The sequence below is a fragment of the Pollicipes pollicipes genome, unplaced genomic scaffold (assembly GCF_011947565.3).
Source record: "Pollicipes pollicipes isolate AB1234 unplaced genomic scaffold, Ppol_2.1 Scaffold_3447;HRSCAF=4054_pilon_pilon_pilon, whole genome shotgun sequence".
In the NCBI taxonomy this organism is placed as follows: Eukaryota; Metazoa; Arthropoda; class Thecostraca; order Pollicipedomorpha; family Pollicipedidae; genus Pollicipes; species Pollicipes pollicipes.
In genome coordinates this window covers 10011035-10039017 of record NW_023596297.1, presented here as the reverse complement: position 1 = coordinate 10039017, position 27983 = coordinate 10011035, and the positions used below count along the sequence as shown (strand labels likewise).

The 27983-nt window shown below is 48.7% G+C and overlaps 1 protein-coding gene across 1 annotated transcript in view; it reads left to right on the top strand.

Moving 5' to 3' along the window:
• The first annotated feature begins 201 nt into the window (after positions 1-201).
• LOC119091598 (E3 ubiquitin-protein ligase TRIM33) overlaps positions 202-27983 on the top strand; it is a 41284-nt gene continuing 13502 nt past the window's right edge. Inside the window, exons 1-6 of the mRNA XM_037214407.1 lie at positions 202-779; positions 2140-2284; positions 19565-19894; positions 25224-25420; positions 25710-25799; positions 27458-27603. Of these exons, the coding sequence (XP_037070302.1) occupies positions 19567-19894; positions 25224-25420; positions 25710-25799; positions 27458-27603 (761 nt within the window). The 5' untranslated portion in view covers positions 202-779; positions 2140-2284; positions 19565-19566. The remainder of the gene's footprint in view (positions 780-2139; positions 2285-19564; positions 19895-25223; positions 25421-25709; positions 25800-27457; positions 27604-27983) is intronic.

Sequence of the window (27983 nt, the reverse complement as noted above, 5' to 3'; positions counted from 1 at the left end):
GGCTGCGCCCTTGCACAGCTCCGTCCTGCCCGGCGCTCTGCGGCCGGGCGCCTGACCTTCCGGCCCTGTTTGACCCGTGAGTGCAGCTCGCGCCCCTGGCCTGTCAGATCGCTGCCACGCCGCTGGTGTGTGGGCGGGGCGCAGGATGAAGACTGCACGATGGCTTGGCTGCGCGCGCTGTTCGAATTGAATCGAGCATCGTAAAACAGTTCGGAAGCTTTAACATGAGATGGGGTTCTCTGGGTGGTGAGATCCGGAAGACGACTTGAAAACTGATACAAGGCTGGTTGCAACGGAAGATTGACGGTACCGCAAACCATCATACCTCAAAACCAGCATTGATGTGCTCGAGCGCATGGCAACACAGATTGGCGAATCCAGTTGCGAATGGAACTGTGGCGTCAGTGCACGTGAAGAGTGGGGACGTTTCATGTGTATGACATCTGCAAGAACTGGTGATAATTATGCACACTACTGTTTTCGTGCGAAAGGAGGTCTGACTCGTGCAAGTGTGGCTCGGGCTTTTGTGAGTGTGCCACCTCGGCGGACAGCCGTCGGCTTTCCGCTCACGTTGACGCCCGTCGCGTGACGCTGCGTCCACGCCTGAACGCCCGCCGCACTGCGTGTCGACCTGTCCGTCCTGTTCGAAACGTTCGTGAGCACCCGTGAATATTTGGTGACGAAACCGGAAATCATATTCGCGCTGCACCGTTTCCAAGTCTAGGACAACAAACGTGGGGAGCTGTTATAACTCCAACAAAATCAACGTCAAGGCCGCAGTAAGTGACAACCTGGCTGCGCATTTGGAAATCACTGGGGTGGTTAGATTGCCCAAAGCGGTGCTACCAACACCGCCAAATGATTTCCGTGCGCTGAATTGCGAAACCGCCATATTTTTTGCGAACGCCACGTTCAAAGCCATTGAAGCAGCTGAGCTGAATTATTAATAATTTACTAACAAGGAGAGGCTTATATAACCAGCCTGACAAAATTCTAAGCATGCGTGGAACCCTATTGTTTATTTATAGTTATCACTTTATTTAGTTATTATCTAGTTGGTTTCTGCTTTTATTTTGTTATAAATACTATAGTTATATAATCTAGTCATTATTTAGTTATTATCTAGTTATATTATTAATCATTTACTAACAAGGAGAGGCTTATATAACCAGCCTGACAAAATTCTAAGCATGCGTGGAACCCTATTGTTTATTTATAGTTATCACTTTATTTAGTTATTATCTAATTGGTTTCTGCTTTTATTATGTTATAAATACTATTGTTATATAATCTAGTTATTATTTAGTTATTATCTAGTTATTATATTATTTAGTTATTATTTTACGTTATTAATTATCTAGGGTTGTTCTAGGCCACGCAAAAAACTGACTTAGGTGTGCCATGTTTCGGTTTTCACTTTGCTAGAAGCGTCCTTTTTCGTTATGTCGTAAGTTACACGGTGTTTGAAACTAACGTTAACAAATATTATCGAAGTGAAGTGTATCAATTGTGTCACGACCGAATTTGTGTCACTTCGCCTTATTCAACTGTTCTCGTTTTGCTACATTTGTTTTTACTAAAAAGAAATGCCTCAGGCTTGTGGTTTGCAGCATCCCGTGACAGCATTTTGTTGTTAATATTTTATGTCAGCATATAAAGCGCTCGCTATTTACGCCGTGGTAAATCAGCCAAGGCTCGGTGTTATTGCGTGCTCGATGAGAGAATATTGGTGCAAGGGTTCCAAGAGATCAGCTATGCAATGCGTCGTAAACATGACCTGTTCCCCATTCCGCATCTGTGCTAGCACTGACGCGGTGCTTTCGAAACTGCAGTTTTATGAATCCGGTGTTCAGTGACGTTTAGTATTCAACAACGTTGAGTGCCTTGGGCATGGGGCTTTTCACACAAGTAGGCAAGACACAGCTCGGGTAAATGCTAAGAAATTGACCAACGCATTAAATGCCAGATCTTTAGCAGGTCAACGCATCAACTGCCAGGTCTTTAGCAGGTTAGGGCATCAACGCACTGGGATGCAAACCGGAGTTATTAATATTTGGACCTGTGACAGGAATTGAACCCATACTTCCAAATCCGAAGCGCAGTAGCTGTACGTAATTGTTGCGTCACTTCCGTCGCCAGGAGCTCAGCACGTTCCGAGCTGATCGCCGTCCTCGGCATCACATCGGACCGGAAGCAGCAGGCACCCCTCTCATGATGGCGGATCACGTCACGGCATGAGCCTCCGTTGCCTTTCCAGTTGACCCAAGACCAGCTGGATATCCAGGTAAATATGATTGCCTGTTTTTATTTGCCCTGCTTGGAAAGGACGTTTTGGGAAGGTTGACGAGGTCCTTCTACCAGGAGCTTATGGCTAACCACATTTAACTTCATTATTGCACGTCACACAACCTACTTCCAGGGGCGCGGCAGTTTTGCTATGAAGTGGAGCACAACTAAATAATATGGCCAAAACACAAGTTTAAACGGGGGAGTAAGCCAGCCGTTCAGTCGAAAAACCTGAAATGTCGTTGCAATATATCACAACCACTTTCAGTATATAAGCCATATAAGCCATATAAGTCATAAGCGTTTGCATTATTCAGCAAGCGATCCCTGAGACCCCACTCTCACGGCAGCATGATAACTATGTTTGTGTGTGACTCCCCCATACAGCATGTCTTGTCATTTAGCGCTACCAAGGGCACATTCGTCAGAATTATTGACAAATGAGTTTCCGAACTAGCTGCACGATTGGCTCGCCGTGAAAGAAGTGTGTTCTGCACACAATGTTTTGACAGAAATGGAGTCAAACAATGCAAGATCACGTTATACCAATGGCTACGCGCAAGAAAAGGCCAATAGTTCGCAGCAATTAATGGAAGCAAAGGGGGCCCATAGTCCGAACAGCGAGGAAGTGATTCGGAACGGCGAGCGATGAGGCAATACGAAACACGTGAACGGTTCGGATAAAAGAATAGTCACCGCTGAAAGTAACTTCAAGCCAGACTGAACCGCTTGACAAAATGATGACATGGCTCGCTAAATACTGTGTTGATTATTAATTACCTTAACCCATAGATGAACATACACGCCGAGAGATGCACGAGCTAACGCGTTATTTATCGATACACGTACACATCACAAGATACAAAAGCTATGGCACCTCCCGGACGCACCATTCTATTCTCACGCACCAGCCCATATCCGAAAGCGGTCTTTCCGCACTGCAGCAGCATGGACGTGCAATACTAATTGTACTAAAGCCCACTGTCATGGGCTTATAGTGTGAGAACTCCTTTCAGCAGTGATGTTGTGACTTTGCTTGACTCTATAGACATGGACAGAAGCGACTGTTCCACTACGCGTGCGCATCAATCAAATAGATGCGTTAGATTAAATGTGCAGATATCGCTAGTAGCACACATGGTCGCCTGTGAGATTAAACGAGCAGAGACCACCAATAACACACAAAGATCATCTAGCTAAGCAACAGACATAGAGGCCACTTAGTAAGAGCAATATAGGCAGACCGCCTAGTGAAATGCAAGCACGGACACAGACCGCCTAATCAATTACACGAAGAGAACGCTAACAATACGGGAAAAGCCTTCTGGAACAGACACAAGCATGCCACCCGGCCAGCCTGGCCCGCCGCAATACACACACGGCATATTTCGACCATTTAGAATAAGGGCATTATGTTCGTGACTCGATCTCGCACACCGACGGATTGCCTCCTCTCCAGGCTAGCCCGCACGTCAGACAGATACAACGGCAACGGCCACCGCAATCAACGCTCCATGTGCAAAGGACGCCACTCGCTTGTTTTAAGAATTAAAACAGCTTAGTTCAGGGGTAAAATTGGTTAGTTTATTATTGAATACCTGACCGGCCACCACAAGCATGACTGGGCGAGGACTTGCATGCCTCGAGTGTTACGAAGGCTCTTGACGCGGTCGGCGGTCAGCTGCCCTGAATCCAGACTCGTTATTCATGTTCGAGGGAGTCCTTTTATATGGGTGTCGTAGTTTTCCTCGTCTTAATGTTATCGGACACTTTTAATTTAATTGGTCGATCTCGCCATGACTCACACAGCCTGACCTCCATTTGACGACATTGCCTTCTCGGCGGTGATCCCCGACCAACACCAGTCAGCGATATTTGAGCTAATTGTGGCGAATGCGGATTTGTGACGGCGACTTCAGAGTGCGGAAGGCGCGGTCCGTGGTCCAGTGGCGGCGGCGTCAGCCAGCCCCCCCCCCCCCCCCTCCGCGCGGTCCGTGGTCCGGTGGTGGCGGTGGCAGCCAGCCCCCCCCCCCGCGGTCCGTGGTCTAGTGGCGGCGGCATCAGCCAGCCCCACCCCCTCCCCTCCGCCACCCCTCCGCGCGGTCCGTGGTCCAGTGGTGGGGGTGGCATCCCTCTCCTCTCCCCGTGCGGTCCATATGCCGGTGGTGGCGGCAGGCCAGCGGACGGCGCTCCAGCTGCGGTCGACGGTGGATACCAATCACAGAAACCTGAGTCATTGTGGCAGAGAAGGATTTCGGCGGTGTGGCGGCTTTTGCACGAGGCGAGCATGGTTCGGGGACCGGCGGTGGTGCGCGGCGGGCGGCAAAAGATACAAAAATTCGTAGCGGTGCATTGCACTCAAGATATTCGCACAGATTTAAAACTAATGGGATTTTGGTCGGCTTGTCTTAAGAAGAGCGTAAGGGTATAAACACCGCGTGACACCACACCTCTAGTGTTTGTTTTTATTTCCTTGTTTTCTTCGTTATGTTTGAGTAAAAGTGGAATCCAGTTTGAAATGCTTGAGTCGCCAGGAAATTGGATCAAGGCGTAGTCCGGACGGGAAGGCTCGAAGATGCGGAGACGAGCCGGCGAGGCCATCCTACCATGATCGGCGACTGTCAGTGGTGTGATGGCAAATCCTCGGCTATTTCGCCGAAAGCTGGCGTGGCCGCTGGGACATCTCTCATGCTGCATGTTGTCCTCCCATGACCTCTGGACGGGTAATCCGTGAGCGTGGAGCGCCCGGCTCGGCGGGATTCGACGGACGAAACCCGACCGCCAGCTCAACCGCGCGGGGCGAGGTCGGAGGCGCCTGCTCTGGCCGTCCCGACTCTCGCCCCTCTCATTCCCGCTCTCTCGTCCGGTTTGCTTCTTCTCAGTCAGGCAGATAGTTAGCGAGTCGCCCGCCCGCCGGGTGGGCGTGCTGCGCTTGCCTCTGCCATGTGAGCGTGCTTCAGCGAGACCCCGGGTGCAGCGGCAAAAGCCTTGAACGTTTCGGACGTAACATAAAAAATGGCTGAATCGCACTGCGCCTTATTCATTAATGTGGCGTGCCATCGTCCACTGTCGGAAAATCAGGCAGTGATATGTAAAGCGCGTGGCACCGCAAATAAAAAGCCCCGTCGGTTGAGTCAAGACTGTTTTCTAAAGTGTAAGTGTAACGTCACGCACAATGCTAATATCTGTGCGTTTGCTTGGCATGTCTTTGCCACTTCCTTTGTACCGAACAGCCACGTACCGTAGCAGGCTGGGCTGGACCACCGGTAGTGTCGGTGATATCTGGCTTCCAGTAACCAAGAATATACTATTTTTGTGATTCACTCACACAAAGACATGATAATATATTTATAATACCCGTCGATCGCAGTGCTCCTGACTCGTGCCTTGAGGACAGCAGTGACTGTTCCAGGGTAAGTGTGCATACAGCGCATCATGAGCTCCGCACACGTGAGGTTTCCACATTAAACGGCACACAACTGGTCGTCTCGGCCTAAGGGTCGCGCGGTGCACGCTCAGACCGCGTGGGTCGTCATTCTGCCAAGCCCAATTCCACTGTACGGAGAACTGATATGCATGAAGCTGGGTTATATCTTTCGTATCCGCAAGAGTAAATAATGGCTTCAAGGATCCAGAACTTGGAAGACAAACCGTGCACGATTCGCAGCACACGGTGAAGACCGAAACTCATGCACGCTGATCATGTGCAACTCACTCATATGAACGGCCTTCATGGGTGTCTTAAATGTATTTGCCCCCCCCCCCCCCGCCCCGAAGAAAAACAGTGTTCAATATTTACGTGAAAATTGTGATATTTTGTCTAAATTCATAGGCTGTGTCTTCGTATGCAAAGGATTCGTTCTTGTGTGTGGCAATAAGTATTTTACCTTGTGGCAATAAGTATTTTACTTCGATATAGGTCATTTCGCAGGCAAGGAAATGTGAGACCACTTTTGATTCTAGCGTTGCGACGAGAGGAGCTCAACGAAACAGAACCAATGTGGGAATCTTCTGGTTGTTTTACATCCTGGGCTGGGCCCAAAACAGAATCTCTTTGTAATTGTGGCTGTTGCATTACTCTAGGACAACTGAAAGTGGAAAACTTGTGTCGAAAATTCAAGCATTTGTTGCGTATTGCCTGGCCATAATTTGCACATACCAGCCAAGCTAATAAGCAGTTCCTATTGAAATGCATAGAAGTAACCATTTTCCATGCGATGTCAGCAGTGCCTCACACGCACGGGACTAGTGCCCATCCCCTGATAATTTCCCAACGTTGATCCGTACATTATTACGCGTGTCCGGCTCACTGAGGTGTCATGGTATTGGTTCTCGAAATAATTACTTCCATAAACACGGGGCTCCATGGGAACGTGAACGGCGCCCGGCTCTAGGCGATCTTTTATAACGGTCACCCGTGGAACACGGCTAGGAGTGCTCCCCCTCCACTAGCCTGAGTGGCTAGTGGAGGAGGAGCACTCCTAGCTGCATTAGCCCGAGCCACACTCCTTGCTTAGAGATGGAGTACAAAGGCAGCACCGTAGAAAGCAAGCGTCGCACGGAGAGGCGCAGACTGTGGATGGGGACATTAATAGGAATTTGTTGTCAACCCGGCAGGCGTCAGCGCGAGGCTGGAATCGCACCGGACCCGGCGCACGCGCCTTCTCAAGGGCCGGACTGCGTGGTCTATCCGACGGGTGGACCGCAGCACTATCGACGCCGTGTGGCGTACCTCACATCGAAAGAAGCGACCAAGCGAGCAACGCTGTGTGGTGTACCTGACATCGAGAGAGAAGCGACGAAACGAGCAACGCCGTGTGGTGTACCTCACATCGAGAGAAGCGACGAAACGAGCAACGCCGTGTGGTGTACCTCACATCGAGAGAAGCGACGAAACGAGCAACACCGTGTGGTGTACCTGACATCCAGAGAGAAGCGACGAAATGAGCAACGCCGTGTGATGTGCCTCACATCGAGAGAGAAGCGACGAAACGAACAACGCTGTGTGGTGTACCTCACGTCGAGAGGAGAGCGACGAAACAAGCAACGCCGTATTGTGTACCTCACATCGAGACAAAAGCGACGAAACGAACAACGCTGTGTGGTGTACCTCACATCGAGAGAGAAGCGATGAATGGGGCGGAGAGTCTATTATCTATCAGGTAATTCATCCCCTCTGCCTTCTCAAAATATGTTTTGTGGTACCAGGGGTGGGACATTCTACAATGTGTGGATCAACTTGATTGAGCAACGTAACCGTAATTCTATGTTGTTTTGACATGGCTCTTTCACTCTCAGTTTTGTACTCCCTGACAGGAATTCCTCAGCAAAGAACATAAGTAATTTGTGACTAGGTACATCGCACGCCGTGCATGCACGCATTTCCGTTCGATTGATATATTCCCAAGTGCTTCTCCAAGTGACGTGTTGATCAAAAGGTTATCTGCCCCCCTCCCCCCCCCCCCCCCGCCCCCACCTTATCTCGACTCGCCATCGGCAACGGTATTGGAGATGCTTCTTTATAGTTTTCCTCCTTTATATCAGAATGCAATCCTGGGATCTAAAGAACTTTGCCAGTGGACAGCGATAGATGCCCTTCTCTGGAAAACATGGAGTAACCTCACTGTTTACTGACAACATCACAGCTCACGTCAACTTTCCCCAAAGCCCTCAACATCATCTGATGGCTCGGGGCTCGCGTCGTATCACGCGTCTTAAAGACGCGTGATGGTCGCACAACAAACTGCTGGAGGATGAATGATCTTTTTCCCGCATCTGAAACATGCAAAGCCTATTGTCTACTGAATGTTCAGTCATAAGATGTGCCGTAAGTTCATGTAAACCTCGTTTTATTTTTTAAGATAGGTCATTGCGCTCAGGCTGCATTAATTGTATGTATTTTGTATTTTACGTAAAAGCTGTTCCTGAGGGTTAAATACCTTTGCGATGGACTGCGATGAGCTGCGGTAACAGTGTTTGAGCAGTCGAGACATTACTTCCTTGCAAGTGGGAAAGCAAGAATAATTTGGGCTTGACATTTAAGAGGTGACGAAGACTGCATGTTTGGGTAGTTGATGTGACACGTATCTTGCAATTTCTTCAGATTGAAAGGAATTCAAGGCATCACAGATGTTACCAAGCCGTTAAATGTGACCTATATATATATATATATATATATATATATATATATATATATGCATAAGATAGCTAAGAGCCAATAGAGACTTTGACTAACTACAGCAGGATTTGCAAGCACGGTTCGTAATAGACGGGGTTCATTTGCAAATTTTTTTTGTCAGGAAAGATGGGTGACGGAAAAAGCTCATCACGAAAGAGCCGTATCTTAGTTGCGTGGCTGTGTCTTACGTTTCGTCGACATTGCTGAATATGTTTGTAAAATAAAACAACACTGGTGGGAGGACCAAAACGGCGCACTACGCCAGCCACGGTACGTATTTTGTGTGGTGTCATCGAGATGCCTCTCGGCCAGCTAGTACTATTGGGGTTAGTATGCGAGCCTTCCTCGCCACAGAAAGAATCACCAACTTCTGGTCGCAAACTGGAAATTTGGAGATAAATCCCGCATTTCCACAGCAGGACGCTTGAGACCTTGGTGGTGTGCAAACACTGCTGAGCGCTGCTGCTGCTCGTTAACAGCTGAACATCGGAATAACTGCGAGCGGTCACTCATATCCCTCGCTTCCTTTTTTGTTTTCTTATCTGATGCACTTAATGTCTCCATTTGTGATTCCGTTACTGTGATATGTTCAGTTTTTCCACTTGTTTTCCACGGTATGAACACCACTGACGCCTGTCATTACAATGAAACCGTTTGGAACTTGCACATTCGCCACTGCCCAAGTCTCCTTATCTTTTTGACCCCATCGCTCACCACCGGTTGAAAACGACAGTTAAAAGGGTTTTGCTCTCTGAAATCCCTGTTGCTATGACTAGTGAGGACAGCACTAATGTTGTTATGCCTGCAGAAAATCATAGCCTTCAGCTGCAAAGTTGGTGTTAAAGTTTCGGAGAGCATGTCTTCGTTGGTTTTTCACATATAAGACAGTAATAATAGTCTTATTCCTTGGAGAATAACCAGGAGAATGGGGATATAGATACGTTGATATTTCGGCATCATGTATTTATCGAAACAATAGCAGAAGTCTTCTGTAAACCGCACAACATACACCTGCTATTAGTTCGATGAAGGTGTGTTGCCGAAATATCAACGCATCTGTATCTCCAGTCTCCTGGTTTCCCTTTAAGGAATAAGGCTATCATTACTGTTTCATCTACGTGAATACTGTTCCTCACAACACGCACTTAACAACTTACGTGGTTTTGTTTTGTGAATTACCCTTGAATGGCCTCTTCAAGTGAGATAGCTTGCCCAACTTGGAGTAAATTGCATCGCTTGGTGGGGAAAGTTGAGCTTATGTTTTTGCTGTCATATACGAAGTGACATCAAAAGTAGCCTAGATGCGTTACGACATGTAGACCAAATTCGCTTATCTGTGGCATTTCGTAACTTGTCGTGGCTATGACATGACACGCTTTTGCCATTTTTCAACCATGTTTGTTTGTTGTACGATGTCAACTATGTTTTCAACAATGTTTCGCATTATATACAGCAAATGCATTTCCCTCCTCTCAATATGACTTTTAGATTGGCCGGATTATGCCATTCATGAATAAAGATACATTAAAAATGTACACTTCCTCTGATCGCTATGCTTTTCAATGATATGCAAAACACATATGTGTCGTCCCCATCCCAAGACGCATACACGTATGCGGCCGGAAGTACACTTACGGGCAGAGGTAGCTGCTGTGCGTCAGCTGAGTGGCTCAAGACCGACATCCATCGCATAAATTGGGAATAAATCACCTGATATTACTTGGACATGATGCAACTCACTCAACTCTTCCCTACCTCACAAGACCTGTGAAATTTTCGTTGTACTTACTCGCTATATATTGTAGATACTTGCATTGTATTTTCATTGTTGCTTCGTCGTAAAGCACGTTGTTTACTTTTGCTCCTTATTTTGCAACTTGATTTTGTCTGCATTGGTTTCAGTAAATAGTTTGTGGGAAAGCGAATGTCCAGACATTTTTTGGTAAAATTTTTGGGGTTAAAATCTTTCTGTGCTAAAAATTCAACTTCTTTTTTAGAGCTTAGATGACCCGTTTGAAGTGACGATGACCCGTTTGAACAGAGAAATTTTCACACCGAGAAATGTTCACACATTGATTCACAGAGAGATAGGTTAATAGTTAATGCCACGTTTTTTGGCTCAGTCGTGGCAACCACACAACATATTTTTCCCTCTGCATAAGCTTTCGTGTCCGCTTGTAAGACCTTCGTCAGGTGGCAAGGAACCCCACAAAATGTTCACGACCGACCTTCATCAGTCGATGTGGGAACGCGGAAACCAGAAACATTCAGCCCGGTCACCAACTCTCGCGGTCACTCCATCGGCTCTCGAGGCACACCGATCAGCCCTCTTCCAGCGTTCGAGGTAACGAGTCGCGCCGCGGTGGACTCCCTGCCCAAAGAGCCAGCTGAACGCGTCATGACTCAGCGTATCGACCAACTCAGCGGCCGCGAACACATTCAGCCCAGGTAGGCAGCCACGGCGCAAAAGTCGTCAACGACCCCGCCCAGCACGTCCGCTAGAGGGGAATGTAGTTTGGCTGTGGCCCAGCTCGCTCCGAAACTTCACACCTGTTATCGATCATCAGAACGGCGTCAATTTTGTTTTGTCACAAAGTAATTGCTCAGGCTGATATGGAGGTTTTCGTCGTCATGGCACCAGATGCAATTTCACGATTACTTTAGTTTTTATTTAGCATGTAAGCCACTTCTTATTTTCGAAATCGTGTGACCGGCTTTGCTAAATGTTACACGGAGGGTTACACCATGCCGCCTGTGTGTAGGTCAGTTTGGACTTGGCAACGCAGACTGATCAGAATAAGCACACACACTTTGTCGTACATGACTAGAAATACAAGTTTGTACTGTGGACGTTGCCTAAGGTGTAAACGTCAGCAAACAGCAGAATGGCAGCAGCAGTATCAGTAACGCTGTCTTAGATCACTCGTTAACACTGTTCCCTTGTGAAAGGTAATGTAATCCTTGTAAAAATATCTGATGTGTCAACTGTATGTACAAAGCTGCACCCATCGGTATGAAATAGTTGTTTCCAACGTGATCTGTCAAACATTCCAAAAAAAAAAAACACGTGACATGCGGACGACCAGTGACCTCGTGTTACCTTCTTGAAAGTCATGGATCTGTTTTTGATGGAAATATGTATGGAGCATACTCCAATGCCTGAATTGTTTCATTTGTGCGCGTGCTTAAACATAAAATTAAAATGGCAGTATTGTTTTACCCGCCACATATTTTTCAGCCACAATTTCACGGATTTGGAAGTCTTATGAATACCACTGTCGCTGCTCGTGGTTTGCCCTTAAATTGGCAGTCGATTGGCAACACAATCACGATTGTGTACCATACACGATAGTCGCTGTTGAGGAAAACGTGTGCTAACTTTTGGTCGGCGATCTAGTGCTTTAAAGAGCTAGCGCATATTGCAGTCCATTTTCTTTTCCCGATCTACCTGTGTTATCTTGTGGAAAGCCGGTCAACACTCGCAGACTGGCCTTGGGTTCTTAACCTTAGGTATCTTAGGTACCTGCATGGACGAGTGTCATTTTCTCAAATCGGTTTGGGTGCTGAGCCGAAACGATTGACCTAACCTACCCACAAAACATGATTTCTTCTCGGATTTCGGCGACTTCTATTTGAGTCCTTGATGTAAAACTAGTCGGTCTTTAAAATAATTTGTAGATTAGAAATGCTTTTCCCATGGAGGAATTACTTTTCATTTCAAGCTACTGTAAGCTGCCTTTCCGCGAAAAGCTTAGAATAGGGTGTAATTCACAGAAACATCTCTGCGAATCAGAAAAGGACCACTGGAGATAACCACCGTTACCGATCGTATCGTTTAACCACCACAGCCACGACTCTGTGACAAATACACTTGCCACTCTTCTAGAAAATATGCATTAACTTACTTATATCGTTTATCTGAGCTAGCCTGAACTTTTACAAGCTGCCGCATATTGCAGCCAATTGTTCTTCATCCCCATCCAGGCATGATCATTTGAAAGAAACTTGCCCTAATATTCGCAGACTGGCGTCCGGAGTAAGGAGTTAGCATGGCAAAACATAAAGCGAGCATCGAAAGGATACTATTCGATATAAAATTAAAGTGATACCAATAGTGATAGGTTTAGGACTATCTAGCATGTCAACAGTTATGATAATTGCTCTAGATTTATCTGGCACAGTACTTCCTCTTTTATCATATGTATCGGGAGGCTCAGAGGAGCGTGGGCGGGGCGGGGGGGGGGGGGTACGCAGGCTTCCCCGAAAGGTTTTAAAGGATGAAGCCCCTGGCGAGCCCCCGAAAAGGATGTAAAGCCCCTGGTTGGCGCTTTTAAATCTGTTGCGGAGATATTTGCGTATTCAGCTATGTAGCTAAAAATTTCACGCGTTTGATCAGTCTTCTTTTTGAAAAGATGCTTTAGGGAAATCAATTAGCCGCCATATTCGGTGCTGTTTTTCGCAAACTACATTCAATTTTAAAATGGTATTATTTTTGTCATTGCAATATTGTATCATGCATTTGTATTCGCATGTTTTATGTTTTGGCGAGGTTTAGCTTTTTAATGACCAGTATTTCTTATCAATTTCAGCACACGTGTGTGAGGTTCATTGGTCAAAACTCCCAGTCAAAACGGGTTCCGCCACAGTAGCAAACTTGAGTGCGCTGTTTGTGGCGGCGTGACACGCCAGTTGCCAGCTGAACGCATTTCCGCCGCTGCGTACTCGCCGAGCGCTGGTCGCTACGTCAACAGAACCGACCCAGGCTGGCCGGGGATGGCAGGGCGGCCCTCGGCCGCATCAGACCAGGCGCAGCCAGCGGCGTGAGGCCAGCAGCAGCGCGCCCCCTCCCCTTCATCCGCCCGGCTATGCGGGCCGGCCTTCATCCTCTCTCGCTGTCTCTCGTACCCCGGTTCCGACCGGCACAGCCCCCTGCCGCCTGCTCTCCCCCCCCCCCCCCCCGACGCCGTGGGGCGGCAGTCACATCCCAGATGGGGCGGTCGACCATCGACCGCCAGTGGCGCCGCGGCCGGCCTGGAGACGCGCCACGCCGCGGCCGCCGCCTGGGCTTCACTCGACGTTGAGCGGCGCGGGGCGAGGGGCGCGGCACACAGCCGCCGTCCGCTGGACAGTGCCGGTCATGTGTCTCGGGGCCGCAGGACCACGCCGACGCGCCCTGATCACGGTCACGTGATGGGGACGGCTGTTGGGCTCGTCAGGCCTGCTGATCTCTGACGCGGCGTTCCGTAGTATTCGTCGGTCTGATAGTTTTGGGACGTGGTCATTTTCGAGGCGTTGCTCGTGGAGGTGTCCTCCGGAGGGCAGGTGGCCATTCCCGCTTGCTGCGCTCCTTTCATTAATGGCTAGGCTACAGGACAAGTTGAAGCAGAGCCTCGCACTTGCCCGAGACTTAATGGCAAATGTCATCAACTGCCAGGGCCTTAACTTGAAACCGGCGCGATGGTATAATGTTAGCCGACCTGAGCAGACGCCGCATGTGAACGAGCTGCGCGCTGGCGCCGTAGGAAGTCTGGGCCTTGCTTGGGTCATTTTATGAGGGTCTGTTTATTGCTCAATTACTCTTTTTGCAGAATTCCAGCCACATAATCACCGGTCCGAATCGGTGACTTATTTACTGAAAAGATCGACCCGTCAGAGCGTCGTCATGAAGCGACAGGCTCCAGTTGAAGGTATTCATCACATGCGTACGTACGCGTTTCGTGACTAACGACCCTGGAACGCTTCCGTACGCATTCGGCGTACGCACCCTCGCGATTTACCGCCACGCGAGCACCCCACCCGAGGCGTCCCCGCGTACGAATAGCCGCTGTCGGCTCCACGCGGCTCTTATATCGGCGGGCTCGTCTGCCTTTTCCCGGAACGGTGACGTGGCGTGATGCTAGTGCGCATGCGCGGCGCGGGACATCCTTTGCGGGAAAGGGTCGGCGGGCTCGGGGCCTCATACCGCGTTCAGAGGGTCGGCGGGGAGGAGACGCACGCGGCGCAGCGGAGGATCGGCCCGCACTGCGCTGGACGGCGAGCAGAGCCGTTGCCGTGGCGGTCGCTTTGCCTTTTCTGAAACCAGCGTAAGTGGACGTGGTTGTTGGCCGGTTGATTCACCATTGGCGCCAGATCTTACTAAGCGGGAGGTTTGAGGTGAGCCGTTCAGAGTTTTTCTTCACAAGCTTCTTTTGTTGTATTGTTTTTCCTGTTAGTGGTCATTTTGCCATCCACCTTTTTTAGCTCGGACTGCGGCGATTCAATGGTTGATGTTTATTGGTGCTCTGACATTTGTGGGCCGCACGAAAATTGTCACAAACGATTTATACCACCCTTGCAATCTAGTGGTATTCACCGCGCACCTGTGCAGCGTATCCTGTGTTCTGAGGAACGTGTTTTTCTACTTGTTATCATGTGAATGAATGTCACACTCCAAGGAGATCTGGGCATTTCGATCGTCAGTGGACAAAACTCCGAGTAGTGGAGGATAGGCATCCGTGGTCGCTAGCCTTCCTGTAAAACGTCAGTGCCCTTTACGTCGGCATCAACAAGGAGTGCATTTAACACCAGGCACACGATGAGGCGCCTGCGCACGCTCGACGATCAACGCAGAGGTGTCCGGCGCCTCTTCTGACTGCAAGGTCAGCGGCGCCCAGATGAAGAATTATAATTTAAAGAGCACGGCCGCCGTCCATGTCCCCCGCCGCTTTGGCCAGCACTGCGGAACAATCGTCCCTGCGTCACAACTGGCGTCGCGATGGTGCGCGGTCGCCATTCGGCCATCAGACGCGGGTTGTTTACTTTAACAAGTATATACAATGACGCCTGATGGAGTGGGACGTTCGCGGAATGCCAAGGCCGCCAGGGCGTGGACTGATTTTAGTGCCAGGAAAATCGACGCAGGTTCACGGGCCAAACGTCTTCAGCCCAACAAGCCTCTTAAATTACCAGGGATTTGTTGGGATTATGCAGGATGAAGATGGCTGCCAAGATCTCAACGGACACGAAGACTGACCGCGGTCGTGACGGTCGAAGTTCCTCTGAGACGGAAGAACGTCACGTCTGATGGGCGACTGCGAAACCGCCGAAGGCACCAGACACCGAGAGTTCATGAAACGGAAAACAAGAGATCGCTACGACCAGGAAGGCGTAGAACACCCGAGGGCCCAATATGTGACCGGCAGTGGCAGCAGGCTTGGTGTGGCCTCCAGGCGGTTGAAATGCAACGGATGTTGCCTGGTTCCAAGGAGTTGCGGATAGAACGGGGAGAAAGGTTAAGCCGAACCCAAAATGCTACAAAAGCTGTTTTTCCCCGAATTCGACACTTTTCAATCTGGGAAGGGGGGCAGGGGCATACCTAGCGGAAAAGTGCACTATATGGTCGCGAGCTCAACATGGACTAAGGGTTCCAAAGAACTAGAAGCGCCGTCAGTATGACGGTGCACGGACGAAATCAACACGGATGCCAAAGTCGAATGGATCGTGTATGAGTATGAAGAATAACGATAGCATAACCAAAAGTCTCATCGGGTCAAAGCATCCTACAATGCCGCTTACTTATGACGACCATGTATGATCATTACTAACCGCTTTTTTACGCATGCTCACTGTTAACCACGTATTTTTACATACAGGTATGATTATTACCTGACGCTTATTGTTGCGTTCTAGACGATTTCGATAGAAATGAGCCTCGGCTCTGAACAAAGTTCTCCTGCGTTACGACGGCGACAAGTGGACGGTGCAAGATCTCATGAGATGGGCAGACGCTAGACGGAACAACATTCAGGCACAATGTGACAGGATGGATGCCATTAGGACGGGTGTGGCAAAAGTTATGATGAAACCCATGTTTTAGTTGGGTCTTTGGCGACAAATAGCTGTTGATAAGTAGATCACGTGTGTCGAACTAAGAAGAAGCTAATCGTGCGAAACGGCGATTTTTAAGTTTTTTTCTTTCCAGTCCATGCTTGTAATTTACGCAGATTAGAAGGTAATGCTGGGCCTGGCAATCAGCGGCGCGGATCGGTCGAGGGTGTTGGGTGCTGGTTGCGCCATCATTGTTTGCGTCGGCGCTGCATGGAGCAGACGGGCTTTGGGGATCATTTTATTAAATCATCTTTCATTGTGGACCATGTTTAGGTACGTATCGCACCGCGTGCGTATTAGGAAATACATCAGGATAGAGGAATTTGTTTTGTTACGTCTGCGTCAAACATGCTACCGATTTTTTTTAGTTTCATTGAGTTGGTAGGAAGAGATCTGACATCAGAACTGGCGATACATGCATGGGCTTGCTTATAGCCAGCCAATAGTAATTTAATCAACGCAGACATTCAACAAGCATGCGTTTAAATTTTAAGCAGAAAATCGCTCATGTGAGTCGTGTGATTAGAAAATTACTCCTAAAACTTTTAAAACCTGTTGTTTAAGTTTCGCACCGTTATACTGCCTAAACGACAATTGTTATATTTCTTCGAATGTGGTATTATAACTTATCTGCTATGGACGCCAATAAAAGTTTCAAAGCTGTGTTTGTCGTGTCCCAGTGCCGCGCATTGTGCACCTACCCACCTCATGCGGGGGGGGGGGGGACTCGTCGGTCAGGCGGGGCATGGGGTAGGGTCAAGTGCGGGCCGGGCACACCCGAACCAGATGTGGTGGGCAGGCGTATAACGCCCAACGCTATCGACAAGATAATATGTCATTGGTGTACTATTGGCAAAACTATTGCATTGGTGTGACACGCGTCATTTATGAACTGGGATCTAGTGCACATATCCAGGACATGTGAAACAAAGAGGTTTGGAACTTGTTTCGGTGATCACATTTTCTAAGAAAAAAAGCAGATTGCATCACACTGGAAAACATGCTTTCGCAGTTTTACGTTCGTGCAGATATGCGACTGAGCTAGAATTGTCAAATTAATGATTATTGGTCACCACAAAGCTAGCTACGCTGTCACCACGTCATGCCCTGATTTCTGCCAGACGTTAACATACGTATTGAAATGCGGCGGCTTGCACCATCCATCGTGCTAGGGTTAAACCTTAGTGCCATCATGCACGTTGTTTGCCCTGTATCTGCCCATCGCATGGCGTGCGCATCGCGCGGTGGTCATAATTACGACGGTGGTCGCGACTGTAGGGAAGACGCGTAGTGCTGTCACAGAGCGTTGACAGCATAATTTGGACTTGAAGATAATTGAGATTGATATCATTGCTATGTCTTGCGGGTACTGCAGTGCCACTACCCAGTGTTTTTACTAGACTAACTGGTCTGGAGGGCATTTGAGTTTGTTTATGAAAAGTGCCCCAACTGTGTAACGCTCCATTTAATATGGTTGCAAATTTTGGGAAATGTTGAAAAACTGAGCTTACGGGAGTCTTAGATGAAAGGCTTATGTTATATCTGCCCCGCCATCTTTGACATTCGTAACATTTTTTCTTCTGCATAACCATTAAGTTGAGTGCCGGCCCGGCGCTCAATAAAATGGATCGGGCAATCTGAAAACCTGTCCCACGGCGTACTTACCACGTGGCTCCAAATGACATGAGCGCACTGGGCACGCGCAATACCACGTTCTCGCTGAACATTGCTCCGTGTCCTGCCTCCTTTCATTTCGTTCCTGTCAGCCGCGCCAGCATGTGCCAGCTATCGCCGTCCTGTTTTCTTGATTACCGCGCTGTGTGACGTCACGATCACGGACCGTGCGGTAGCTTGCTCCAGGCTGACCCGGCCCAGGTGCGCCGTGCCCGCCAGTGGGTCGATGGTGATGTCACTCCGTGGCGGCTGCCTCAGTTAAGTTGCTGGTGTCATTGATCGCATGGCGGTGCGCCGTGACCTCGTCTTTGCTCTTGAGGTTATCGAGCTAAGGTTCAGTGCATGGTCGAGTGCATTGCGCTTGCAAGCCTAAGTCTAAGTGTAAGTCTCGAGTCTAAGGGATTGTATCGCGAGGGCTGATTCCCCCGACCTTTTCGCCAGTTTTGCGTTATCCAATTCAGAAACTGGGACTGTGGGGCTGCGGTGGTGCCATCTGATGCGTGCGGTTGTTGGCCGGGCATGTGACCGCTCCATTACGTGATCTGGCCTTAGGCTTTGGCTTTATCTCAGCCGGTGCTTCTATCTGGTCGGCTCGTACGATTTTACAAATGAAATTGCCTCATATGGAACTGGTGCACTCATGTGTCACGGCCAAATGGCCCTGGGGCAGATGCGACGCAGGAGGTTTCGGGCCGCAGAGTGTGGAGTGGTCCCAAAACGGAGCGTGACTTCGAAGCAGTCGCTGGAACGCTGATAATGGTTGCCGACCACCGAGGCGGTGGCGTGGACCCAAGAAGATCAAGACTTGCCCCGATAGCTACGCAAGGTCAGGATCCTGAAAGCGTCATGCCATCATTGTTGACCATGTAGCCGTTTGCGGCGAATGTTTAAGAAGACGTGGATCCTGGATGGGCATGACAAAGATAAGGTCACGAAGGCAAGTGAAAAAAAACCGAATGTACGCGGTTGGTAGGCAGAAGCAGGAATTGACAAACACGCCGGGGAAGGCCTCGCGGGTTTCGCAGCCAGTCCATCTTTCGAATAAGATGTGATTCACATGGTCGATGAACGTTACAACATAAAACGGATGAAGAACACGTACCGATGACGGGCTTGTTATACAGGTCATAAAGTCTGCGGTCACGGCTACCAAATGGCGAGCATTTGCCCGTGGCATCTGGCAATCCCGCTGTTGCCACTCAAAGAAAAGTCGCGACTATCATATCATTCATATGTCATTTTCGCGGCATCAATATTTCGCAACTATGCTTGCTATATACCGCTGAATAAAACAATGTCCCTTTGAGGCGACTAATTTCGATTTGTTCAGCGGATATACAATGTATTTAGAAGACTTTCCAGTAGAGTTTGAGGAACATGGAATCGTCCTAGCAACATGTTTCATTACGAGTGCAAAAGGAACATAAAGCTGCATGTACACTCTTGCCCCGTTCAGCACCGTCCCGTCGCAGTCCATGGCACCGGTGGTGGTCCCGGGGGGTGTTCGATACCTGATCCATTCGCGGGAGTGCGACGATGACGTTAGCCATATACTCATAGGCATGTCTGAGGGGGATGCCGACCAGGGCGCTCGTCTGACCGGCACGCCCGAAGCGGAGAGGATGGTGGTCAGCGCGTCCAGCGAGGCCCAGCCGCCGACGACCAGGACTGCGCCGCCCGCCAGTCCCGGCCAGTGTTCCTCCAGCACAAGCGGCGATGCGACGGAGCTGGCCGTGCAAGAGGATGCCACCAGTGGCAGCTCCGTCGTCAGGGGCCTGTTGAGCTGTTCCAGCTGTAACGTGCTCCTGCGACACGGGGAGTGCACGCCGAAGCTGCTCACCGGGTGTCTGCACACCGTGTGTGCCCCGTGTGCGCAGCAGTGCAGTTCTGGTGAGTGGGAACATCACGGACCCAGTTGTCGCCGGAACTGCATGAAAACATTCCTGGACCGGCCCGTGTCACACTGTCTCTTGGCATTGCCTGGATAACTTTTTTAACATTCTTAGAGATCCATGTCGTGCTGAAGTTGTTTGATCTGACTTGTCTTCTTTGAATCATTGGTAGTAATTGTCGCCAATTGTTCATTGTCGCCATCACCCAGGAATGTTTTCGTATTGCTGCCTCCGTAATGTAGCTTATGCTATCGCTAATGCTACCAGGCCGCAGTAGTAGTGCGTGCTTGCATATTGTTTTACGCTACCATGCTGTTGCGATATAGATGTTTTAGTTCCATATCGGCTGATGGAAAAGCGGAGCTCCAAAGGTGTCTGGAAAACGGCGTTTAGATGGTGCAGCTCCATGCCGCATACTTTACCACACGCTAAATGCTGCATGTAAAAAGTAATGCTTATGACCTTGGATGAACGAACGTTTCCATGAGAATAAATTCAGAGCAGGGGTGACGTAGCGGAGTTGGGAGAGGCATAGAGAGCAAGAGCATGTTTTTGCTTCCCAAATTTTTGGGAGGTCCCTTTCTATCGAACTTAAGGCATTATAACTATTCGTAGATAACGAAAATTAGAGCAAAGCTCTCACAGCTAAGCTAGAGAGGATCAAATGGGCTCAGAAGACCATTTTCCTCTTAAAGTGGACAGTTTTCTGGATTATGCGGCCATCCTTATGAAAAAGGTACAGTGGCCCACGCTTTAGATCAGAAGACCCAATGTTGTGTTCAGAAGGCCCCTTGTTGTCTCGGGAGGCCCCTGTTATAAACTATGAGGCCTTATTCTGGGGTTATCTTTCTTCAGGAGGTCCCATTTATGGAACAGGAGGTCCCTTTCATGTATCAGATGGTCACGGCTCCGAATCAGGACCCCTATTTTGCGGTAACGAGGCTTCTTGGCTAGATTTTGAGGCCCCCTTCACGAATCAAAACATCCTGTTCTGGATTAGGAGGCCGCTCTATGCATCAGGAGGCCGTGTTTTAGGCCACGGAGACCCCTGACTGGATAAAAAGAAGCCTCCCCAATTCCGTCTTTTTAATGTCGACGTTTATTTTCTTGGGTATGATGCATGCAACAGTTCGATGAAAGAGCTCATACCCTCGACATCTCTCTCCCTCGAATACGACACTGCCCAGAGGCCCCTTGTGAGGAGGCCATTTTCGTCCATCAGAGACCTTTGAAAATGCTGCCTTCCCAGCTCAAAATCCGTGGCGCCGCCCCTGGTTCAAAGAGACTCAGCCATTCGTGCTGGCAGTTTCAAGCTTGCTGCGTTTTTTCCTGTTTCACCTACCTTTATAAAGGGTGACACTGATCTGTCTCTTCCCTTCAACTCTTCATCTGCTGGAGCGTTCTGGATAAACATCACTGGGGTCGTGCACGTCCTTCGTACCGTCACAAATGCTGTCGAGTGGTATTGAATACTTTTCATGTGATAGTGTTATTGATAACCGGTGACGTGAGTGTTATTGATAACCGGTGACGTGAGTGTTATTGATAACCGGTGACGTGAGTGTTATTGATAACCGGTGACGTGAGTGTTATTGATAACCGGTGACGTGAGTGTTTTTGATAACCGGTGACGTGAGTGTTATTGATAACCGGTGACGTGAGTGTTATTGATAACCGGTGACGTGAGTGTTATTGATAGCCGGTGACGTGAGTATTATTGATAACCGGTGACGTGAGTGTTAGTTGATAACCGGTGACTTGAGTGTTATTGATAACCGGTGACGTGAGTGTTATTGATAACCGGTGACGTGAGTGTTATTGATAACCGGTGACGTGAGTGTTATTGATAACCGGTGACTTGAGTGTTATTGATAACCGGTGACGTGAGTGTTATTGATAACCGGTGACGTGAGTGTTATTGATAACCGGTGACGTGAGTGTTATTGATAACCGGTGACGTGAGTGTTTATTGATAACCGGTGACGTGAGTGTTATTGATTACCAGGTGACGTGAGCGGAGTAAGCACCTTAAGCGATGGCTTTAGCCATGGTTGGTGGCCCAGGTCACATGCTGAGGACTATGCCCGTGATTGTATTGGGTGCAGTAAACCTTGGTTATGTGTGTCTTGACTTAAGCAAGAAAGGAATTGAGCTTTTGGTTGTTGCGGCGCAATGCTTTGTGTTTTATCAATTTATCATGACTTGAGAGTTTTATCAACATTACTAATGCTTTCGTGAAAACGCCACTTGACTAATATCTCGTGATATTAATCATTGATGATTGTGAGTCAGGAACTCCCAACTCCTTGTGTGTATTGTTAGGAAGCTGCTGGTATATTCCGTTTCGGTGGTATGCTTTTTACGTAAGGCCATTGCGCACTGAACAAGTAGAGATGCAGACCTTGGAACGCACAACGCAGTTTTGCGTTGGCTGTACATCAACTGAAATGTAAAAACTCAATTTTTTACTAACTGCAAAAGCGTTCACGTCTTTTACCGTAGTTACAATAGTGGTAACATACCTGGTATATAACTAAGGTGATGCGCATATATAGGGATGATAAGGGTATTGGCATCATGTACAAATACCAAAGCAAGCGTATGGTGCCAAACGCCTCTAAGACCGACAGTAAATGGTTCTTTGGTGCATTGACATGTCCGTCGTAAATGCAAATTCAGTCTGCAAAGAGTCCTACCGTTAAATTATCCACGCGCCAAGTCACAAATCGGTTTGCTTCAACATGGGGGGGGGGGGGGGTTTGATGGACCTCCCATTGTTGGGATTTCTATGCCACTCATGACATTAATGGTAAGCTCTTCACGTTTCTTGGTGATTGTCCTTAACAGGGGTTATTAAAATGAGTTCAAACAGTGGAAAATTACGTGAGCTACCCCTAAAGTTACGCTATCAAACAAGTTTTTCCTCGGGTTTTGCCCACTTCCTTTTCGAAGTTGTGGGGACTGGAGCCCCCAAACTTTTTCAAGTTGGAACTGAAGCCCGCCCCCCCCCCCCTCAAATGAATACAGATCCCACACCTGGATACAGTGAACGAGGTGACGCACCTTCGCAATGCATGCCTTATACAGCGGATCCAAATGTTCTACCGCACGTTTACGCTCATGTTAATAGCGCATTAGGACATATAGCCCAAGGGGCAAGCAACGCCCCGGTTCCGACAAAATTATTTAAACACAATTTTTGCCGGCCCCGTTTAGTAGTATTCAGGGTTGTAGTTTTGAAAAATGTGCTTGGAGGACTGAACAGTGAAACATGATTGAGCTTGCCTTTCAGGCACGCCAACAAACGTGTTTCTTTCCTAATTTGACCAGCTTTGTTTAAGTTGGGGTTGGGGGCAGAGGGTGGTGCCCCACTTTTTAGAAATAATTCGTATTTACGCTATGGTGATCCGGGAAAGAATCTTTTTCAAAATTGATGCCCCTCCCCTCACCTTAAGAGACGCGCCTTCGCCTGTGCATCTGAAGACCTGATTCATTCCGAAGTGTGGTCTACGAATCCACTTGGAATCAAGTGGGAATCTGTTCGATAGTGCATATGTCATGTGTTGTGCGGCTAATCGTGTGATGTTGCCGTGGTTGATTTAGTCTTAATCCCACACCAGTTTGGCGATGACCTAAATGTTACTACGTTTCTTCGTCTGTATAGCGTGCCTTTCCTATGTCGAAGCTCTGTTTTTTATTTAAAAAATTCTGCGACGCTGATTTCATTTCGTGTGCTGTGTTTAGGCTCTGGACCTGTCTGAAATCGCGATGTGCTAGCTTGAAGTCTCCAGTCGGCTGGAGCAGGAGGCACGGCAAACGCTTAGAATTAACGATGAATTGCAGCACAGACGCATTGCGGTCGTTCACGGTCGTGTGAATACGTACGGAATACCAGTCACCGAACGGGTGATGTTTCCCCATTCACGAAACATTCTTGAAAGGTGTCTAAACATTTGCTGTTGCCTCCGGGACTACGCATATGCCATTATGGCTCCACATGTGGTAGCACGCTCGACTCAGTTGGTGTGAAAGAGGCTCATCTGAACTACCTGCAGCAAGGTGTATGAGATATCTTACTGTGGGCCAGCGCCTGCCCGATGGACCCTGCCTGGTGGTGCAAGCGATCACAAAGCTGTCAACAATCAGGGTGTTAATGGCGAGCTGCGGGAGGATCTCCTGGTCAGCAGCTGTGTGGTGCGCCTGGAATGTGTCGTGCTTGCGTTGGCACGACGTCACGTCCGCAGAATGATACGTTAGGGGCCTGGGCATTGAGGCTGTGCTGCTGTAAGGTGTCTTCTAGCGATGTTTGTTGCAAGCACGCAAACGTGCGTACCGATCGTGCAATGAACGTTGCAAACTCCCCGCTGTGGTGTGTGAAGTTGTCGGCAGCATTCCAGTGTACCCTTCTCCCGTTCTGGTAGTTGTGATCAGATCTGCAGTGATTCCTGTCTGCTGGAGAACATTGGAGAAATTATCCCGAAGTATTGAAAGTTTCATATTCAGCGCAGGTGTCGTATTTTGATGGGACGAGTACGCTTGGATATATAGCATCATCTTGCAATAGCTTCACACGCCTTTATCTCTAAAGACCCGAAGGAGATTGCAGAACGCCGAGTGAAAATAACGGCATCACTTCTCTCTCCACATGCCAGTGATCATCAGTGACGGCTTGCTTCAATGTGTCAGTTTAATAGCTACGCAGTTGTTATATGTTCCAGCACTTTCAATAGCAACTGATGTAAAGGATACCAACATTGCTACATTCACTTACAATATGCTTTCTTGATGCCGGTTGGAAATGACACCCTGAAGATTAGAATGAAGGGTTAGAAGCCCTTAATCATAAGAGAAACCTTGAAGTTAAATTTTTCACAATTTTGCTTTGTAAAAACGCGATGGTAGTGGCGTGCCAGCAGAAAATTGGGCACCTACGGGAGACGTTGGACACGCCGATCATTGGAGGGGCCCATCATTAAAGGGGAAACTTTAGCGGGAAATATGAGCTGGGTAAATTTTAGGGTGCACAGTTCTCACGTAGCATCTTTTTGGTAAAATTTGAATTTTAGTCGGACGGTTTTTGGTTCAGATCGTGAAACTCGCCAGGTGGAGTGTGGTCCAATACAGCTTTGACAGACTGAAGGTTGAGTGTGAATTCGGCTGATAAACATGGGCAATACAAAATTCATATTGGTACTGCACAAAATGCCACATTTACCGCAGTTTTACCATGTGATGTTCACTGTATCTAAATTTGTGTTATTCGAGTCTTTCGGGGATATTCGACCGTGTTGTCCCCACCCCTGTTGTCAAGGCTGGTCCCTTTACAGCGGGATTCCAGTGCCAATTATGTATGACTTCGTCGCCGTCGCTGCTGGACCACCCGCTGGTGGAGGAGCTGCTTCAGCGGCAGCACGAGGAGCAGCGGAGCCGGCTTTGCGGCCAGTGCGCAGAGCGCGGCGGACAGGCAGCCGCTTCCGGCACGTGCACCGAATGCAGCACTGACCTCTGCAACGTCTGCATTCAGGTACCCCCCCCCCCCCTGCACTGCTCCGGGCCGGTTTTGAACGACTTTGGTGTGGCCACAGATGGCTGGCATGTGAATGGATCTCGCGCAGTTTTGGGTGTTTTGATGGGGTTTGCCTGTGTGTGACGCCTGCGTGTGTTGGTAGGTGGTGCCCACTCGCTACTGTGGCTGCTGAAATGACGTGTGCAGCTTTCACGGAAGCGCGTGTTTGAGCGATCGCGTTTTTATGCGCTTGGACTTCGTTTTAAGGTGTTCGCTTTCTAAGCATGCATTGGGGCTGGATTTACAGGCTCACAGAGTTACCAAGCCAACGTGGGGACACAACATCGATGTGTGCCAGGATAGCTGTGCGCAACAGCAGTGTTCAAGTCACTACAAGGTGAGCATTCGAGCGGCACTCTCAACCTCCAAACCAGTTCCATTGTCGTCTCTTCGTTACAATTTCCATTACAGTTCCATTGTCGTCTCTTCGGCACAATGGTATAACTCGTGTTCTGGGACTCTAGTAGAATCAGATCGCTGTCACAAGCTCGCCATCTTCCTCGCGGATGGCGAGCGATGGCATTAAACAAACTATAGGATGGCTTCAACATACAGATGGTTGTGTGGCATGTGTGGTATTAGCACGGTCTTGTGTAGGTGGTGTACGCATCTGTAAACATGCATAGCTTTTATTTCTACTTCGGCCTCGGCACAGCCTATTCGATCGTGTAAGTCTCAAGACCACATGAGAAGGGCAGAATGTTTTAGAAATCCAGTCCAGAAATATACTTTTTGCACAAGCGACGCCCTTAAAAGTCAGGGGGTACATACATAAATGAGGTTAGCCTCAGAATGTTTGTACCCTAGGATTTTTGTGCATTAAGGGACACGGATCCAAAATTCCTGGTCTCAATGTGGTGTCAGTCACAAAACCATATAAGGTATAAGCATATATGGTACATTTTTATTGGATGTTGCACACCACATTAATCAGATTTTTAACGCCCATAAAGCTCCGCCGCTCAGAAGCGGGACAGCTGAGCCTGAAAGAGCGCTCAATCGGCAGGTGACAAGCAGGGATGATTTTAAGTCGGAAATCTACGAGGACATTATTGGCCATTAGGTGCACCCTACTTAGCTCCCCAGTGCTCACACGCCTGCAGTTTTGTTTCTGCCAAATTTTCGGATTATGGCATCGCTACTATGTGTGCTGAATGCTTTGCGATGAACACAAGCGGCTGCATTACGACCTAGCGAAGCGACGGCTTCCAGTGGTTTTTGTGTTTTTTTTGTTTTTTTGTTTTTTTGGGTCGGGAGCATTAGGAACGAATGTATTGGTTTGGCTAGTAATTTCACAGCCTTGCCCTGTTTTTCGTGCAGGTCTGGATGCCTTTGTAACGATACATTGTAATACACCAGAATCGTATAAAATCGGCCATCGGATGCCATAAGGGACAGTAAATGATATATTTTCAATAATGTTTCTCAACTCTCGGCATTCCTACTGATACAATTTGGTGTCGGCTTATCTACACTTAAAGGGGAAGTGATCACATGCGGCGCGTCCTGCTGACTTGGACATCGCATAGATCGGAGAGCAGAGTGTGGCTTGACGGGTGAGGAAGCGGCCAGACCAGTCTTCTTTGAAAACGTCATGCTTCTTTGTGGTCCGTATGATAGTTGCTAGTTCTGATGGGTTTTCCAGATGAGGCTTTCTGGGCGGCAACACGTATCATGGCCAATCTTAATCCGACACTAATAACGGCATTTTTCATTAACCATATCCTCGATCGTCGCCCGCGGTTTTTGCCAGCATGGTGCTGAGAGTTTATATTGAAACCAAGAAGATATATATTGAACCAAAGGAATGATTACATTTGCACGTTTCATCACGCTTGACCCATGGGTTCCAAATGGACGCAACGTCAGCTCGGTTTCGACCACGGCCTTGTTGTTTTGTGACTGCAAAGCGCGTAGGTTGGCAGCTGTGATCCAGCCCCCGCCGCCGGAGCGGGCTAACGCAAACGCTGACGTGACCTTGCCTGCACGTTTCAGACTTTTGACAACTACTGTGACACGTGCAACACGTTGGGGTGCGGGGAGTGCATCCTCTCGGCGCATCGCTCCCACCAGTCGTGCACGCTGCTTGCCAAAGATGCAGAGGTGAAGGAGACGCTGAAGACCCGCCTGGCTGGCATGAGGTGAGCGCTCTTCACCGCTGGGACGGGGTGCGTCTTCTGTAGGGTAGGTTCGAGTCTTCACGCTTGTAGGTGACCCCAGCTAGAGACCGATGGTAATGTGTGGGAGGCAAGAAAGCCCCATGCTAAAATCATCCATGATGACGTCGGCGGTGCAGGAAACCACAAGGCAAGTGAAGGAAAGGGGCCGTTTACACGTGGGCAGGCTGCACTAAGAGATGAAGTCTTGAGTGGCGTGTTGTTGTTTAAACTTACGGAATTTTTCTATGAAGCTGAGCGATGGCCTGGCAAAGGCAGGTGTGAAAAGCAAAGGATAGCATGTCTTTGTCTCAAAAATCAACACAACGGAAATTGTACTAGAGTTAAAAGATCTGGATGGCCGT